The sequence below is a fragment of the Vombatus ursinus genome, unplaced genomic scaffold (genome assembly GCF_900497805.2).
Source record: "Vombatus ursinus unplaced genomic scaffold, bare-nosed wombat genome assembly UNPS02008996.1, whole genome shotgun sequence".
Taxonomy (NCBI): Eukaryota; Metazoa; Chordata; class Mammalia; order Diprotodontia; family Vombatidae; genus Vombatus; species Vombatus ursinus.
In genome coordinates, this window is record NW_020948774.1 from 2098889 (window position 1) to 2117676 (window position 18788).

The following is an 18788-nucleotide window of genomic DNA, read 5'->3' on the forward strand; positions in this document are numbered from 1 at the left end:
TAATAAATGTTTATTGAATTCTGGAAGGCAGAGAGAACTTTTTCATCCATGATCCAGTTCCATAGGGAACAGAGGAGGGGTGGCCCGGGGCAGGGGAGTGATGGAATGTTGGGAAGGAGGTGTGAAGACATGACAGAGCCCACATGAAGATTACAAACCCATGTTTCCCTTTCTCTTCAGATTGCACAAAAAAGGGCCTTCAGCCAGGGAGACCCTCTGCTATTACCTACAAATCAGCAAGGAAACAGGCCACGCACTTTGCTTAGCTTTTTTAATTGCTTATAAATTATTTTTCCAAACAAGAAGCTTTTCAGCCACAGGTCCCATTATGGCTATAGCAAACACTATAGCTCCCGTGTTAACTTTCCTGGCACCCAAGGGTTTCCCATTGGGCTAGCAGCTTAGGGAGAAGAGCTCACACTCAGAGTGGAGGGTAGAGGGTAACAGCTTACTTCGGGGGAAGGCAAGCTTGAAGCCAACAGCACCCACGTGCAGATGCATAAAATACTGAGGTCTCAACTGCCTGAGTCCTGCAAGAGTAATGATGTCCCCAGGCCACTGGCCTTAAGCCTGCCCAGCCCCCCTCCACCCCTCTTCAAATAATTCTCCCTCCCTCCATATCCTGTGTCTCTAGTTCCAGCTCACCCTCCGTCAGCCTTGCTGGGGGCCTCGTACTGCTGAGGAAGAGGGAGAAAGATGAGGAGGGAGTAAGAGATTATAGATAACAAAGAGCTGTTCATTTATATTTAAGGGGGAAAATGTAGAGAGGAGACTCCGGGTTCTTGAGGTGACTCAAAGCTCTCCCCTCATACTGAAATCGAAACTGTAACAGACCACAAGAATGCATGTAACAGCTGAGTCCAAATAACGCTAAAGAAATCAGTGGCCAAACGCACTGGGTGAAGATAATCAGGTGGCTTGGGTAGTTTAGGGGTGAGGGGACTGCCATGCTAACCCCTTTGCTAGAGCTGAGGGCTACAGTGGGATAAGGTTCCAGAGGCCTGCTCCCTCTTCTCCTGCTATGGAGAGAGAAGTTAGAGTCACCTCATACCTAGGGCAAGGAACCAGCCCCAACCCAGCCTCTATCACCTTCCTCCTAAGCCCAGGATAGATTCTGGTTGGGGTTTTGCCTTCTCCCTGTTACCTCCTGGAGTCCCACTGCCTGCCTGATGACCAAATATAGTGGGGGGGGGGGCTTAAATCCTTCTTTCTTGAGTCAAATTAAGAAGAATGGGCCCCAGCATGAATGCTAACTATAGCAGCAGGTAACACTGTGAGTAAAGGCAGAAGGGACCTACTTTATTGCTATAGTGCAGATCATTAAGAGCAGTTTTGGTGGAGTTTGGCACTTTGAGCTAGTAACAAGTCTATAAAATATACATGAGGCTGGGGCTAGAATCACAGCTGCACACGCTATCCACCTTCCCCCATCCTGCCATACCAACATAACCTAATTTATATAACATCTTACTCTTGTCCAAAGACAGGGTCAGGGAGATGATAAGGGATAAGGCAGAGGATGGGCCACAGACAAGGTCCTGATTCCTTTGAGGAAACTTCTAAAAATTGATGATGGGGGGTGGAGGGGGCATGGAGAAGTGATTTATTTTGGCCCAGTCCTGAGGCGAGTTAAACTAAGTGGCCCATGAGGGGAAACCCAAAAAGCAGAGTTTTTCTGGCTTTCATTAGTAGCCCACCTAGACCACAACCACATTGGTTCTTTAACTCTGGGGAAAACTTGCCCCAGTTCACTCAGTCTTCAGACAAAGTAATTTCAAGCATCCTCTAAGCATCCCATCATCCTCCTTTCCCCTGAATGCCTGGGATCCTGCCCAGGTAAGGCTGAAGGCTAGGATGGAGCCTGGAGGAAAAACACCCCCTTCCCACCCCCAAAACAAAGGACAGTCAGGAAAACATGCAAATGATTACAAAATAGATTGTGTGTATGAGTCTAAAATGGCAACACCACTGGAGAAGACTGCTATCAGCTGAGGAGAGGGGCAGACCTGTCATTTGTCACCGTTGGCTTTAGCTGAACATTAGCAAAAGGATTTCTGTGGAGAGAAGAAAAAAAAGCAAGTCTTTAATGAGGAGTACTTCCAACATCCCTACTGAGGACGGAGTGAAGCTTGGGGAGGGAAATGGGCTTTGTTTTTTTTTTTCTAGCCAAAAACACAGTTTATTGAAGATTCACCATATTAGCCAGACTCCTAAGGAATCTGAGCATCTTATGGGCTATTGGCTAGATTGTGAAAATCAGAGCAGCGGCTAGATTTTAAGAATCCCAGTTGGAAATGAGCTTTGTTGTGGGAGATTATCCAGCTGCTTGGCTTCATATCCTGCCTACATTCCCACGTTCATTTGGTCCTATTCAACCCAACCTCAGGCCTAAAGAAGCCTTGCAGACAGGCAGCAAGGAGGGATTCAAGCTCAGTGCTTGAGAGATGCCATTAAAAATTTTTTTCTTACCCCATTTATTGATTAGTAATTTGAGGTCTTTGGGTAGGCTAAGTATATCTGTGGACCTGTGAGTTGAAGAACTATCTGTCTGCAAGGCTGGCTGATGTTAAATCATTTCCAACAAACATTTTTTTTTAATTGACTTGCAAATTAAGGACAATGAATATTGGGATAGTAGTGGTGGGGTACAGAAGTCCATTTTTGGCACCTGGGTGGGATTTTCTCCACTGAGTCAAACATAAGAGCTCTTATATTTGAGATTTCAAAGCTGTCTTTCAGACATGGTGGATCAGAATCTTTTCCTCCACTGAATTCAGTCCATTCTGGCTGCTTCTGTCAACAGAAGGGACCAAAGGAAACTACTCCCTAGTTGCTGGAGGGCACCTAATAGATAGCAAAAGCGTGTTCAGCCACCCCATCCACTAGAGAGGGCAGGAGGGGTGGGAGAATTTGGAAATCACCCCAACCACAACTATTTTCACCTAGGTGTTTCATGGGAGTGTCCCACCAGCTGTTCTCCATCACCAAAGCAGAAATTTGCTGCATAAGAAGCAAGATTAAGAAAGAACTGGTGCCTTCAGGAGAGGGGTCTTTAGTGACTTAAAAAGCACCACCCAAAATGTGGCCCAAATGGAAAAGTTTAGTGAGAAAGGTCCCAATCAAATACCATCCCAATGAAAGCAGATGAGTTCCTTTTTTTGAGGAGTTTTCAACACAACACAATCTCTCTACATCACAAACACATACACACACACACACACACAGATGCAGACAATAATATTATGTCTAATGATACGTTATGTGATACACACACAGATGGACAACTGTCTCTAACACTACATAAAGCCCCAAGGGACACCCAAGTGCTGGCCCTTTGTATTGCTTCTGACACACATGTATGCACAAACACACACATTATGCAGCCACGTTTTAGGCTCCAGCAGGGACCCGCATAACAATGATGGTCAGTTGCTAGGATGGCAACCCAAGTCTCTAGTGAGTGATGGTTCCTCCTCCCAGTAGAGACTTGGAGAAAGATGAAGGGCCAAAAACAGTAGCCCCACAGCTTTTGCCAGCCACTCCAGGGAGAAGCAAGGGTCCCTGGGACTGATCTCATGCTTCCCTCCCATTTGATATCCTTGCCTACCCATTGGCCCAACCCATGGGCCAAAGCCAAAGGGACGAGACACAAGCAGGCGTGATGGAACGAGACAAAGGACCAAATGCTGTGAGGGACAGGGAAATGGATGAAGACTCCTCTATTTTCTATATCATCCTCTAGTTGGGGTCCAGGGGATGCCGGGTTTAAAAGACGAGTTCCCACAAAGCAAGTGGAGGGCACAAGACAGGTTCAGCATAAGGCCCCCTTGGGCAGCAACACCACAGACATGACATAACAATGGGTCAACTTAAGGCACAGACAACGGAGGCAGGCTCCCAGGTAAAGCCAGAGGAAGCTGGCCCCCAAGCTTCCTAACTGGCATATTACCTTTTAGTGCTGGAGAGAGCCGAAGTGTAAACTCATCACGAGGGGCCTGGCCAGGGGACAGGAAGGAAAGAGTAGATCATACTAACCCAAGACAGGAGCAAGCAAGGCAGGCAAGAACCATAGCTCAACTGGGAAAGCCCAGGAGGGAAAAACTGGAAGAATTTGAGGGGAAAAACAAGATTGTTTTCCTTATTAAAATGAAAGGTTTGAGATTATATAAATATTTTCCTTAAGAATGATTTTTAAAAAAAAAAAAAGGTAAGAGATGCACACAGACCTGCACAGCTCTTGCTTCACCCAAAAAATATTTTAGAAAACTATGTGATAGAGTAACTGTCTATACCACCAAATACCCATGCCCTGAGGACATGCAGAACCTCCAAAGGGAAATAAGTCACCATTTCCACAAGTCTGCCCTCTTTCCTTGCAGGCTTCTTCTTCTTCTTCTTCTTCTTTTTTTGGCTAGGCAATGGGGTTAAGTGACTTGCCCAGGGTCACACACCTAGTAAGTGTTATGTGTCTGAGGCCAGATTTGAACTGAGGTCCTCCTGAATCCAGGGCCGGTGCTCTATCCACTGCGCCACCTAGCTGCCCTACAGGCTTCTTCTGAAGTAGAGGTGAGTGACTCCGCGCTTGTATTTCTGATTAGGTCTCAAGAGATTTGAAGTGGAGGAGATGTTACCAGTAGCATCCAGTTATTCTTGCAGAGATGAGAAAACAACAGATTTCTTGGCTCCATTTGCTCAAAAGCTTATGGACAGAGGAGTAAGGGCAAGTAGAAAGGTTCTGGAGTTGGCAGAAGTGGGCATCTGTTCCTTTCTTATTCTTGGAAACCATGATCTACAAAGACTGGGCCTGGGGTCAAGAAGACATATTCAAATTTGGCTTCAGACACTTAACTAGCTGTGTGACCCTGGGCAAGTCATTTAACCTTTAACTGCCTTAGTTTCCTCATCCATAAAATGGAGATAATTAGGCAAGTAAGTGGTGAAGTGGATAAAGTGTCAAGCCTGAAGTCAGAAAGACATCCTCCTGAGTCAGACACTTACTAGTTGTGTGACCCTGGGCAAGTCACTTAACTCTGTTTGCCTCAATTTCCTCATCTGTCAAATAAGCTGGAGAAGGAAATGTCAAACCATTCCAGCATCTTTGCCAAGAAAACCCTAAATAGGGGTCACAAAGAGTCGGGCAGGACTGAAAAGCAAATGAACATCACCACCTCCCAGGATTGTGAAAATCAAACGAGATGATATTTGCAAAATTGCTTTGCTAATCTTAAAGTGCTATATATGAATGCAAGTTACTATTACTTATTCATTGAAAGACAAATCTATTACAATTCAAGATAATCAACCATATTTTTTTTTTTTACTGAATTCTACCTTTAAAAAAAATCTCTCACAATGTCTTGTGGCAAAATCAGTTGCCCAGCCTTAAAAATGAGGCCAAGACCTACTGGGCAAGAGAGCTGATCATTGCCATCTAAGGGGATGCAGTAACTGAGTGTTGGTCCTAGTGTTTATGCACCAGCTAGTCATAAATTTATTTATAAAATTATGTTTCTTTTTGTCCCTTCCTTTGGTAAAAAATCTAGCCTGAGAGAACAATTCCTATACTGTGCATAAGGAACACTACCGTCCTTAAGTAATCACATTATTGTGAAGGGAAAAACCAAACCCAAAGCTTCCCCCTCATTGGTTTTTTCCTTTGTAGACTAGGTGTGAGCTCTGGCAAAAAAAAAAAAAAAAAAAAAAAAAATGCTCTTCTGGAGCAAAGAAATGGCCACCAGTTGAAAATGCAGACTGGCAGGAAGGCTTTAAATCACTGGAGCCATCTTTGAACAAACCAGTTTCAGACTCTGAATTTGAGTGGGGAAATTTTCCTTTCCTTTTAGGAAATATCTTGCAGTTACTTATGAAAGCTGTATTTTGATCAATGCAATGACAGAGCATTACATAGGACGACAGAAGATGAAGCATGCTACACCTCCTCCTCCTCACCCCTCGCCCAACACAAAAGGGAAGGACTCCTAATGCAGAATGAGATGTAATTGCCGGCTTTCATATCGAGCTTTTGAGGTCTGCAAAGTGCTGAATATATTTTATGTCAGTTGAGCTTCCCGAATCAAGTGAGGCATTATTTATCCCCGGTTTACTGGTAAGGTGAGTCTGAGAGTGACTTGCCCAGGGTCATCCAGATAGTAAGTGTCTGAGTCTGAATTTGAACTCAGGTCTTCCAAGTCCAAAACTCTATCCATTGCACCAAGCAAATGAGTGACTTGACTTTGCTTTGTTGTTGTTCCGTTGTTAAGATGTATCCAATTCTTTGTGAAAGCACGCTAATACTGTCCATGGGGTTTTCTTTCTTTCTTTCTTTTTTTTTTTTTTGCTTTTTAGTGAGGCAATCAGGGTTAAGTGACTTGCCCAGGGTCACACAGCTAGTAAGTGTTAAGTGTCTGAGACTGGATTTGAACTCAGGTTCAAATGACTCCTGACTCCAAGGCCAGAGCTCTATTCACTGCACCACCTAGCTGCCCCCCATGGGATTTTCTTGACAAAGATACTGGAATGGTTTGCCATTTCCTTCTCCAGTGGATTAAGGCAAACAGAGGTTAAGTGACTTGCCTAGGGTCACACTGCTAGTAAGTGTCTGAGTCTGGATTTGAACTCAGATCTTCCTGATTCCAGGTCCAGTACTCAATCCACTAACCCACCTAGCTGCCTCTTTATTTTGCTTGACTATGCATATTTATTACAAGAGTTTTTTTTCTCTCTCTGTCTCTTTCCCTTCCTCTCCCCACACCCCAACAGGGGAGATAAAATAAATGCCTGTTAAAATTTTAAAACAATAAAAAAAAAGCAGTAACGTATTTGGTCTGGCGACCAACAGTCAGGTAATAAGAATAGCTAGCATTTACACAGCTCTTCAAACATGTTAACTCTTTTGAAAGTTAACTCATAGGGAAGCATATGAAAGTGCCTGACATGGGATTTTGCACACAACAGGTACTTGTAATAAACATTTGTACAGATTGGAGGCCATGATGGAGACATGCCCTCATTTCTGCAAAGGGCTCTGTGCCCCAAGCTCTAAACTTTCTCCATAGTGACACTGTGAGGTTGGACACTCACCAGGGGTCAACGAAAGAAGGATGAAAAGTTAGAATATGCACGCTGGAGATGTTTTCTTCAGGAAAAGCAAGAATTCGATGACTAAAACAATGGTGTTAAAACTTTGTGGTCAAACTGTATGGAATGCTTACTAAAAAAGGACTGGGGAGAACAGGAGGAAAAGGAAAAGGGAATATGGTAGGTGATGAGAAAGTCTTCTTGGTTCAACTGTAGAACTTCCTATGGTTGCAAAGTGTTTCTTCAACTCATTAACTGCTAAAAAATCTGGCAGCAGGCTTCTACCTGACAGCAAGACTGTCAAAAGTTGGAATCTAAGCTCCACTTAGAAAGTGATTGTCTCATGAAAAGGGAAATTGGCCTAAATGGGAATATGAAATGAAGAAATAAATGAATATGACAGAGAGAAATCTGTCTCAGTCTAGACCAGAGATTCTTAACCTGTTTTGTACTGTGGATACCTTTGGTGGTTTGGTGAAACCTATTAACCCCTCCTCAGAATGTTTTTAAGTGCATAAAACAAAATACATAGAATCACAAAGGAGAACAATTACATTGAAAGAGTAAGCAAAAATGTTGAAAAAAGAAATTCACGGAACCCCTGAAATCTATCCAGGACCCCTTGGGGTTCCAGGGAATGCAAGTTAAGAATCCCTGGTGTAGACAAATCTTTGGTTTTCATCAGCCCAAGAAGGATGAGTCAACAGTAGCAGAGACTGATAGCAACCCATCCCCCTCCAAAAAAAGAGGCTAATTCTGTAACGATCCACCCGACAAAAGTTGTCTTCAGTGAGTTTAAGGGTTTTCTTCCTCACCTCTTGGCTCCCTCCCATCAAGCTTTTTGAATGCAGGCTTTCTGTATCTGACAACAAAATCCAGAACACCTCATTTTCTTTGTTCCACCCTAAATGTTGGTGGTTTCTTCAACCCTCCAATTTTTGTCTTCTCTGGGTGAGAATCATGATCTCATTGGAACAAGGATTCTTTTCATCCCTATGTGATTTCCATTATCCCCACCTCTGTACTTTAGTATGCAGTCTTCTTGAGTGGTGGCTACGCTTAAAAAGAAAATCAGCACCTATTGCCCAACACTGTGATGACAGACCTCTTCAAACTTAGTGAGGCTGGTCCTCAGATTTTATTTGGGAAGCACTTATTAAGCCAGGCACTGTGCCAAGAGCTTTTACAATTGTCTCATTTGATCCTAACAACAACTCTAGGAAGTAGTTGCTACTATAATCTCCATTTACAGTTGAGGAAACTGAAGTTGTGACTTGCCTAAGATCACACAACTAGTATGTGTCTGAGGCAAATTTGAACTTGGGTCTTCCTGACAACCATGCCCAATGCTCTGTATCAAGAGGGCCTGAGTGGTGGAAGCTGTTGTTCCAACTGGAAAAAACAAACAAATAGATTTTTAAAAGCACCACAGTTCGTTGCTCCAGTTGTTAACATCAAAATTAAATTTAGTTGATGAACTTGTAATTAGCTAAATTTATGTAAGATGCAGCATGACATTAGGATAGAAGGTCAACTAAGTGGTGAAGGAGATAGAACATCGGGCCTGGAGTTAGGAAGATCTGAATTCAAACCTGGCCTCAGACACTTAGTTATATGACCCTGGACAAGTCATTTAAATCTCTGCTTGACTCAGTTTCCTCATCTGTAAAGTAGGGTTAAAGGTTGTTGTAAAAATATAGAGAGATTTGTAAAGTGCTTGCACACCTTAAAGTGCTATGTAAATGCTAGATGCCTATATGTACACGTGTTTATACATATGAACATGTTTATATATAAACATGTTCCTATGTACAAACATGTTTGTATGTATAAATATATGTACATATTTATAGTTTTAGTTGGTAAATTTGGTAAAATTATTTGTATATATAACATACATATGTTATTTGTCCTTCATTCTCACAGAGGACCATGACATCAGGAAGGTGATGCTATGACTTGCAAGTGAATTGGATTTAAGTGAGGGAGGGCTGTGCAAAGTCCCCAGCCTCACTTTTTCCTCCAGAGCCTTCTGGGTCCAGTGGCAAAATATAGATCAGGATAACTGGAGATGGCCCAGGACGCAGTAGGGGACCTTGGCCTTTTCAAGCTAAGGTTTTTAACAGGACTCAGTTTGACTGAGGCAGCGTCCATTCAGTGATTAAGTGATTTAATAAAAAATGAGGCAAAGAATGGCTTCTTTAAAAAAAAAAAAAGATCTGGGAGGGGAAGACCTTCAGCATTTCTGGAGAAAACAGAAACAATTGTTATTTACATTCATTCTGAGACAACCTGGGCCATGTCCAGTTGTCCTGATCTATTTCTGGCCACTGGACCTAGATGACTCCGGAGGAGAAAGTGAAGCTGTTAACTTTTCACAGCCTTCTCTCACTTAAGTGCAATTCACTTGCATGTGATGGCACCACCTCCATGATGCCACGGTCTTCTTCGAGAATGAAGGACAAATAGCAACCTCTGTGAGTAGAGAATACGTTCCTACTAGGGAACATATATATGATTGGTGAACCAATACACACACACACACACACACACACACACACACACGTATACACAGATATATGCGTGTATGTAAATAATGTTTGTTTATTACATGTTTATATGTAGAAACACATGTTCTATATATAAACATGTATATATTTATATCTTTGGTAAATGTGATAAAATCATTTGCATATATAACATAGATGATTGGTAAATCTATCTATATATATATACATTTACATTCACACATATATACTTATATGCCACATATATGTTTATGTATATTATGTCTTGATATGTATAAACATGTTTATGTGGATAAATATGTATACATTTATGTCTTTAGTTGGTTAAAATATGTGTGCATGTAAACAAATATATACGTGCACATATACATGTATACCTACATATATGTTATGTGTGTATATAGATAGAGGGCCAGCCTTGGAGTCAAGAACATGTAGCTTCAAGTCCTACCTCTGACACATACCAACTTGTCATGGAAAAATCACAGAAGCTTTCAGTGCTCCAGGTAATCTGCTATAAGGCTATAAGCTACATGCAGTTTCCACATCAAGAGTTCTGCCACACAAATGAAGTGATGGGTCCAAGCTCCTTCATAAAAAATCAATAACGTAAAACACATTCAATGATCAAACTAAGTTTTTTTAAAATAACCTTTTTACATTTTAAAAACTAACAGTGACCTTAAATTTGTAAAAGGTACTAGAAAATTACAAAAAAAAAAAGAGTGCAAAACAAAACACTTGGCCGTTTGCAAAATGGAAACTCTCCAAGCTGTTCCCAATTCAATGTTATCTTTGATGGAGGTTAACTGTAACTGCAGGAAATCAGCCAAGTCAGGGCTTGGATTAATCAATACTTAATTATCTCTTGTGCAGTGGCCTCTCTAAAGAGGATTCTTGATGTGTTAGATCTTGGATTGGAGTTGCCTTGCCTCCCAGTGGTGTGGGGATGGGGATCAGGGTGCAAACCGAGAGTTCAAGCTCACTGAAACATCTGCTTGCACCAATTCCTCAGGAAGAGAAAATGCGAACAGAAGTGGCATTAGACTTAGCAGCAGTTTGGGAACTGTCCTTGACTCTGACGAGCCATCTATATTGGCACACAGAATCTAGAGTGGACAGCACTGCACTCCACTGTCCTCGACAGGAAAGCCAGCATCCTGGTCAGCAGCTCCCTAGGGGTCCAGGCTTCTTCTGGACTTCCTTCCTACACCTCTCCCAGCATAAAATTCCAAGGGAATGTGTCAAGTACAGCCCTGCACTTGAAAGCAGTTATATTGTTTCCAAGTAGGGTCAAAGGCAGACAGGGCTCCAGCCACAACTGGGAGTCTTCCATTCCATGGCCCAGGGCTATTATCATTCTCTTCCTTCTGAAACTCTTTTGTGACCCTGTTGGCTGGTGACCAGGCCTTGGAAGTAGTGATGGGGGCCTGGCCTGGCCCGGCCCAGCCCAGCCCAGCCCAGGCAGGGGTGGGGAGTACCTTGGAGGGCAGAACTCTGATGGGATCCCCTAATGTATGGCTTACTCTGTGAAAGGGGAAGGAGAGAAAAGTACTTGGGGCAGTCCACCTTGAATAAGGTGGTGGGGGAAGAGGGGGACAGTCAGAGACAAAGAAACAGAGACAAAAACAGAAAGGGAAGATAAGGGTGAGAAGAATCTGCAAGCCAGGTGGGTGGTTAGAAAACATAATCCTGCCACATGGCTGAAAGTGTCCGAGCTTGGGGCTTAGAAGTTAGATCTTAGGAGGAGAGGAGATATTCCTGTTCAGACTAGGCTGTTATGCTTGCTGTGGGAGAATTTGAGGGGAAAGAAATCATTCATATCTGTTTTGGGAATGCCCAGGTCGGAGGTGGCAGCGGTGGGGGCAGGGAGGAGGTGCAGATGTGAGCGCCACCTCGCCTTCCGTCAGGTCCTAGAGCACTGGACAGACCTGCAAGTCAGGAAACTTGTTCTGATCCTGGCTTGATCAAGCTTTTCATTATTCAGATTTTTCTGGGCTTCAGTTTTTTCATCTGCAAAATGGGGGCAATACCTATCCTGAATCTCTCACAAAACTATTTGGGAGGATCAAATGAAATCTAATTTGGTGCTTTATAACCATAAAGTGCTATATCCATATAAGCCATTATTATCAGAGGAGTTATTTATAGCAACGAGGTCATTCCCTCACTGCCCCTCTATTTAATGACCCGTTTCAAGGGGAAGCATCTATTCCTGGGGCTGGCAGGGATCTTTCCCTGAAATAAGGGTTGGTATGGAAGCAGCAGCTCTCTAAGCTAGACAACCGGCCTGGGAAATTTAATTCTTCTCACTTCATAAATTTGGGACAGGGAACTATTCTGGAAACAGAGGCAGGGAGATTAGATAAAACATGTTGGAACCCAGCTGGAAGGGCAGGAAGTTGGCAGGGTGGGGAGTAGGGTGGACGACCACGGACAAGCAAGAACAGAATCACGCTAGCTGAGTTGAAGGGGGAGCAGAGGGCAGAGGAGTTGGCCTCCCAGGGCCCCTGGCACAGCATCCCCTCAGCTGAGCCAAAGTGGCCAGACGGTTGGTGACTCTCACAACATGACCCTGAGCTCCGACAGACACAAAAACAACAAAAGCTCATCCACACCTCCAACAAGGTACCTACTTCACATCCTACACAAAGGCAGGCTTCCAGCCAAGACAACTGAATGAACATTTTGCTCAAGGTTCACTCGATGGATTAAATTTAGAGAGGGAGTGTGTGTATTGCTGGGGGGAGGGGGTTAGACACTTATCTCCTGGCTCCCTGGGTGGCAGGTCCAGCCAGATGGCGACCCTTTGGAAACAGACCACAAAATGCCGCCACTCTTGAGGCTCAGGGCAAGACTGGAGTGGGAAACTCCAGCTCAGGATTCAGGATCTCACACCCCTCCCTGCCCAAGGCTGAGGGAGCATCGTCTCCACCCCCAGGCCTGCTTGCTTGAGGCAATACTCACCTACTTCAGAGGGGCCAGGGCTCAGGCCAGACTGTGCAGATGAAAAAGACACTTGAGAAAAAGCTAAACGCTGTGTGCCTGCCTCATTGATACAAGGAGCCAAGACACACCAAAGGAAATCCTCAAGCAGGTTAAACTGCTTTGGATGAGAACTAATGAAAGCATTTCTGAAGAAAGCCTGATCACTGGTAAATGACTCATTCCTGATTGGTGGCAGAAGCATAGCACTGGGAAGGGCTCAGCAGCAGCCGGAGAGAAAATCCCAAAGAGCTAGTCAGACCCCACACCCCAGGAGTGATGCAGAGAGAAGACGATGCCGAGGCCAACCAGGGTCATTCTGGGCATGGGGCGTGCAGCTACACGTGTGGCTGGCCGGCTGGCAACAGAGAAACCAGAAGCTTCCAGACTGAATGGAGACGAGAGGAGGGCGAAGGGAAGGAAAGGGAGGAGAAAATCCATTTTCAGGGCCGAAGGAGGGAATCAACCTTTTTCCAATGGATTTAGGTAAAAGCAAAGGACTAGAGCCAAGTGAAGAAACCACAGCTCTCAACAGACTCTCAGGCATTGGCTGCTAAGCTTCAGAAATGAGGACAGACCAGACTCTGTGCTTAGGTGGGGTCAGCAGTGCTGAAGCCTCCACCCCCACCGCTCCCACCCCACCCCCACCCCTCCTGGTAGGTACTCCCAAGCAGGCCAACATCTGAGGAGTCTGTCCAGAGCCACTGGAGAGTGAGTGAGGATTGTTTGGCACATGAAAACTTGGAGCAACTTACTAACTCTAGTCAGGGGGGGCAGTTCAAAACCTGGCCACTTCAACATCAGCGCTGCAATAAAAACAAAATGCAGTTGGTATGAGAGGACAGCCTACACACCCTGGGCAAGCAAAAGGGCATTTTGTTAATCTGAGGACGAACAGGGAGCTCAATGGAGCTGTTGGCCCTTTGGCACCAAGAATTTTGTTTGCACCCTGCTTCTGCTGAGAAAAAAATAAAACATACATTTTACCCTTTGGAGGGGAAAAAATGGCACATATGAAAGAAAAGAGACCAAGGGTGCCTGAGCCTACCCGGGGGTGGTGGGTAGGAGAAAGAAATAGCAAATAGCAAATAGCAAATCAAACATTCTCTTCCTTTAGGTCAAGTGTTCAGGTGGTACCAAGAGTTTACTTGCAAGCTCATGGAGCATGTTGCCCCATACTGGGAGGACAGAGCAGCCTAACAAGCAAAAGATCAAATGCCCTTTACTAGATCCATGCTCCCCAGAAGGCAAGTTCTCTAATTCCATTCAAGTTGAAGAATCAAAGCAATGGGAACCCTGAGCTGGGTCTCCTACATCCCAACCCCAACCCTTACAAACACACACTCTATCCCAGGCTTACATTCGTACCAGCTAGTCCCTTTCTTGCTTGCCTGGGGGGGGGGAAAAGAATACTTTAAAAAAAAATACCAAGTTATTCTGCCAGGCCATCAGGTCATTAACCATTCCTTCTCACGATATTATCTCGGAGGAGTTATCCAGAGAAGAGAAATAAAGCCAGTGGGCTGGAAACACCAATCCACTGAGGGAAAAGAGAAAAACATCTCACTACAGATCATGCTGCTGAACGTGTTTACATGCAAGGCCTCTGTGAAGGAGTAGCTTCTCTTCAAGAGTGTATGTGGCCAGAAAAATTCATCACGTTATAGCCAACGTGGTGATGTGCCACCACTCTGCCTTTGGTGAGAATGGTGGTCCATGGTTAATAAACATGCATAGTCCATCACTGAGCCTATATTCGAGGCCTTTGCAGCTTACTTAAATGCTGGCCGAGATTGTGCATTTATGGATTAGCCTCTGAGAAGCCAGGGTCACACCTCCATGCCATGAGGCAGCATCGGAAGTGTTTTGTGGAGGTATTTCTAGACATGCAGCAATCTCTTCTGTCACATGTCCAATACCCAAGTCTGGTCACTGACAAAACAGGAAAACTCAAAAAAGTCACTGAAGTCCAACTCAATGCAATAAATAAAACTTTTATTCAAACAATTTACTCCAGTACAGGGCACGTTTCTCTTCAGATTTAAAAAAAAAAAAAAAAAAGAAAGAAAAAAAGGAAAAGAAAAAGGAAAAAAAAATTCAGTACTTTACAATCTTCATACAAGTTTTGCTATTTTGTGTATACATTCAATCCACTGAGCATAAAATCCCCTGGATTTAAGATCTTTTAGCAACATCATCACCCCAACACGGAGGGTTCTTAGTACACAGGTCCGTGTTCTGCCTTCTCCCTCCCCCCGCCCCTTTTAACACAAAACAAGAACCCCTCTCTTGCTTTCTCTCTCTACATATCACATGTATTGCCAACAACATCCTAGTCAACAGGTAGGTAGGAGGTTTTAAAATCACACCGGAAAAGGAAGTGTCTACGGCTTCACAATGAAGGCTTTCACCAACACGGAAAGGGTAAAGTGGGGCTGTTGGCCCTTCACTCACTTCCCAGACAGAATTCAGTGGGTGAAGAAACAAAACCAGTAGCCACTGAGTCCCATGTGTTTGTCTCTAAAGTGACCAAGACATACAAAAAGATGGACAGTGCTTAGGAAAGAATGCAACAGGAGACTGCTTGCTTACCCCACCCCTCCCTATAAAGGGACAGCCTGGGACCCGGGTTTTTAAAGCAGCCTTGCAAACAGCCACTTGCCCAGAGAAATGAGGTCCAATCATTTAATGTCATTTGTGTTACCATATCCCTATAAGGAAAGAGGGCTGGCACATGGTAGGGACTAATCTGCAAAGCTGGTTTAAGGAATAATTCCAAAAGGAAGGAGGAAAAAAATATATATATATATATCTATACCTATAATCTTTATCTATCTATCGCTATAGTTAAGATAGATAGCTCGATCAATCGATCAAGGTCTTTGGAATTCTCTTTAGTCAGGTGCGTATTCCTTCCCCAGCCCCTACCCAGGTGCGCTAAAGTGAGGTAACAATACCCTGCTACAAAAAAGAGATATATATATATATATATATACATATATATTCTATGTACACTTATAAAACAACTTCATTGAGAAAGACGCTTTTGATTGGCCCCCTGAGCTGGGTCGCCTTCACTGAGAGCCAGCCAGCTTTCCTAGTGGGCCAAAACCTGATGACCCACTTTTCTATATGCCATCCCCGGGGCAAGGGAATAAGGGAATAAGGGTTGAGGTGCGGAGATTGCATTTCAAGCCTGCCCTCAAAGAGAAAGACCTTAGTCTCTCCAGAGCCTTTAATCTGCCTTCCCTTTCCTAATAAAGAAACTGGGCTGTGACCCCAGTGAAAGTCATATTGAAAAAAAAAAATTAATAACAGTACGTACACCATAGTCCATGCATATTGGGTTTGGATGTGTTTTGTTTTGTGGTGTGGATGAGTGTGTTTGTGTTTTGGGGTGCCATGGAGGGAATCCTTTATCTGCTGAGGAGTTTTTTTGTTTGTTTTTTGTTTTTTGCCTTCAGACTCAAAACATGGCTCAGGAAAGAGCTTTAGAAAAGGGATAGTGCATTGTCAACATCCAAAAGTATGCGGGGAGAAGGAGGCAGCAGAAAGGTTGTAGACACTGCATCCAAGCTGCCACTCCCCAGGGGAGCAACCCCCGGTTGGGCAGTTTGTACTCTGAAAGGCTTTGGACCAGAGTTGGAGGCAGGGCAGGGACGAAGAATAAAGAAACAGAGATGAAGCAGCACCATGGATCCTTGATGATCACAGAGTTTAAAATGTCACCAAACAAAAGGCAAAGGGGAAAAAAAAGTCTACCCAAGAACAAACCAATGAGTTGAAGAAGGAGAAAAAGAAAAAGGGAGAGACCAAATAAATCAGAGAAATCAAGGCAGGGGAGGGGAGGGGAAAGAGAAGCAGAAAAATCTCTTCAAAGCAGCAGGTGCCATTTCTAGTCAAGGGGTCCTCACACTGTTGAGACCAGAGTCCCACTGCCACTGTGAAACAGAAAAGTACAGGAGAACTGCCAGACTGAACACTTCATGGTGTATCCAAAGGACAATAGACCCTGCTCCTCCCCATCCCTGCACCCCAGGCACACAGGTCTACCCCACCCTTCCCATGCAATATCTCTTTTCTGAAGCTCCATTGGGCATCCCTCCCTAGCAGACCTCAATGGACTAGTACTTAGTTTCTTTAGGACGCCCACCCCCAGGGTGGAAGAATGGGAGAAGGTAGCAACACAAGCTATAGCTGAGGATGTTAGCTACTTTACCTCAGGTGGATTCTATTCTCTGCCTTTTTAGGTTGACCACCTGTTTTGGGCCATGGGTCCCAAGTTTAGAGCTAGGAAAATGCTCTGCACATTTCAAGTGGGGAGGAGGGCTCTCTGTCTGCCAAGTGAGCCAAGATTGCCCAGAAGTCACAGGAAATCCCAGTGCTACACAATCAGGCCTGCCTCATGTGTAGAGATTTTTCATATTTCAGATAGGGGTTGGAACCTTTCAATTCTAAGATTCTATGACAAGAACTTGAGACCCCTTTTTTTGGCTCACCTCTGGAGGATGGGGACAAGGGATTAGGGGGCCATACTAAGAGTGAAAGGGCAAGGGTTAAAGGGTCTGATAATTAATGCCATGGGTGTGGGAACCTAACACCCTCTGCTAGATGCCCAGCTCAATCTATAAAAATGTTGGCCCAGGAAAAACCTCTAGTATTCTGCTGCAGTGATCTCAACATTTCCATGAAGGGGCAATTTGTGACCCTTTGGTTGCCCATAACCAAAGGGAGATAATAACAGGGATGAAATCCTCCACCCTATCCCATCATCAACAGGACAACTGTACATAGATCCAAACGAGGTAATGTATACTTTCTAATTTGGGTATAGGAGGGAGCAACTGGACTAGGGGAGCACTTATTTATCATCCAGATACTCTAGGGATTTGTCCAGCCAGTGCAGAGGCAAGCTGTCCAACCTTGAAAAACAGATCCCCAAGAAAGGGTTCTGAAAATGAGCCAATGAGGGCATTGACAGAGGGAAAGATCCCTAGAGATCAGTGATTGAGTAACAACTTCAACATGATTTCTTCCTAAATGTATTTACAGGCCCAGATCCCTAACATCAGCCCATCTACCCTACCCACCAGATCCCTCTCCCACTCCTTCCATGTTACCATCCAGGCATGCCTGTGAGGGTGGTCTTTACAAGCTACAGATGAGAACAACCCACCCCAGTTCCTTGGCCAGTGAACTCCACATCTTCCTGAGCCTAAAGGTGGCACGCTAAGCCCAAAGTAAAGGTAGAAAACAAAGAAACAGAAAGCCCTCTTACCTGCTCACGGATCGGGAACCATAGTCATCTAGGCCCTGGGGAAGCAAAAGAATAATCAACACATCAGTTACAAGTTTTTTGAGAGTTACACACCAGCATGGACAACCCTGAGAATGCTCTGGGTTCAACTTATTGAAGACAGAGGAAAAGAAAGCTGGGTTCTAGTATTCTTCTGGAAAAGAATATGAGATGGGTTCTCTGCTCTTCCATTTTACTACTCACCTATATAAGTTGGTTTATTTAATTCTCAGGTGGAGGTAGGGAGGTAGTATACCCCATGAAAAGACAAGGTAGAATGTGTGAGAAAACATTTGTTGTGCTGAGACTCAGGTAGAGATGGTAGGGCACTAAATTACATATGTATTAATTGAGGAGGGGGAAGAGGATCAGAGCACCCTCCTAAGCTAAGGTGGACCAAACTAACCTTTTTCAGGCATTGGGAAAAAAGATTCAGTATATTCCCCTAGGCCAGAGGTGGGGAACCTGTGGCCTCAAGGCCATAGGTGGCCCTTTAGGTCCTCAAGTGTGGCCCTTTGACTGAATCCAGACTTCACAGAACAAATCCTTTTTAGGCCATCACCATGCCAAGGGTTTTACCCCTCCCCCTGGGCTGCTCCTGAAGACTGGGGTGGGGGCTCCTAACCTCTCTGCTGGGCACTTAGCAGCTGTATAATCTCACAGCAGGAGCTCTGAACTATACCAAGGAGTTGTCAATCACCAGAGTTGAGGCTTCAGTGTTTTACAGTAAATTTAACCGGAACGTATAATTGTCTGTTCAAGCTGAATGCTTTCATATGGTGAGATGCACGTGAGACACACAGCCAAGGACGCACAAAAGAATAGCGGTTCTTCACTTCACACATCTGAAGGTACCCTTGGTACTATCCCTGTCACAGCGCAAACTCTCCTGGGAAAAACTG

General features: G+C 44.3%; 1 protein-coding gene across 5 annotated transcripts in view; it reads right to left on the reverse strand.

The window, feature by feature from the left end:
• Positions 1–254: 254 nt before the first annotated feature.
• BAIAP2 (BAI1 associated protein 2) overlaps positions 255–18788 on the reverse strand; it is a 167661-nt gene continuing 149127 nt past the window's right edge. Inside the window, exons 13-15 of one of the 5 annotated variants that reach the window (XM_027850068.1) lie at positions 17869–17903; positions 13346–13396; positions 1965–2054 (exon numbers count right to left, since the gene is read on the reverse strand). In XM_027850068.1, coding sequence (XP_027705869.1) covers positions 13369–13396; positions 17869–17903 — 63 coding nt within the window. In that variant the 3' untranslated portion in view covers positions 1965–2054; positions 13346–13368. Of the gene's footprint in view, positions 2055–13345; positions 13397–14568; positions 14624–14694; positions 16532–17868; positions 17904–18788 lie in introns of those variants that run through there. The other 4 variants (XM_027850069.1, XM_027850066.1, XM_027850070.1 and 1 more) reach the window with 4 other exon arrangements.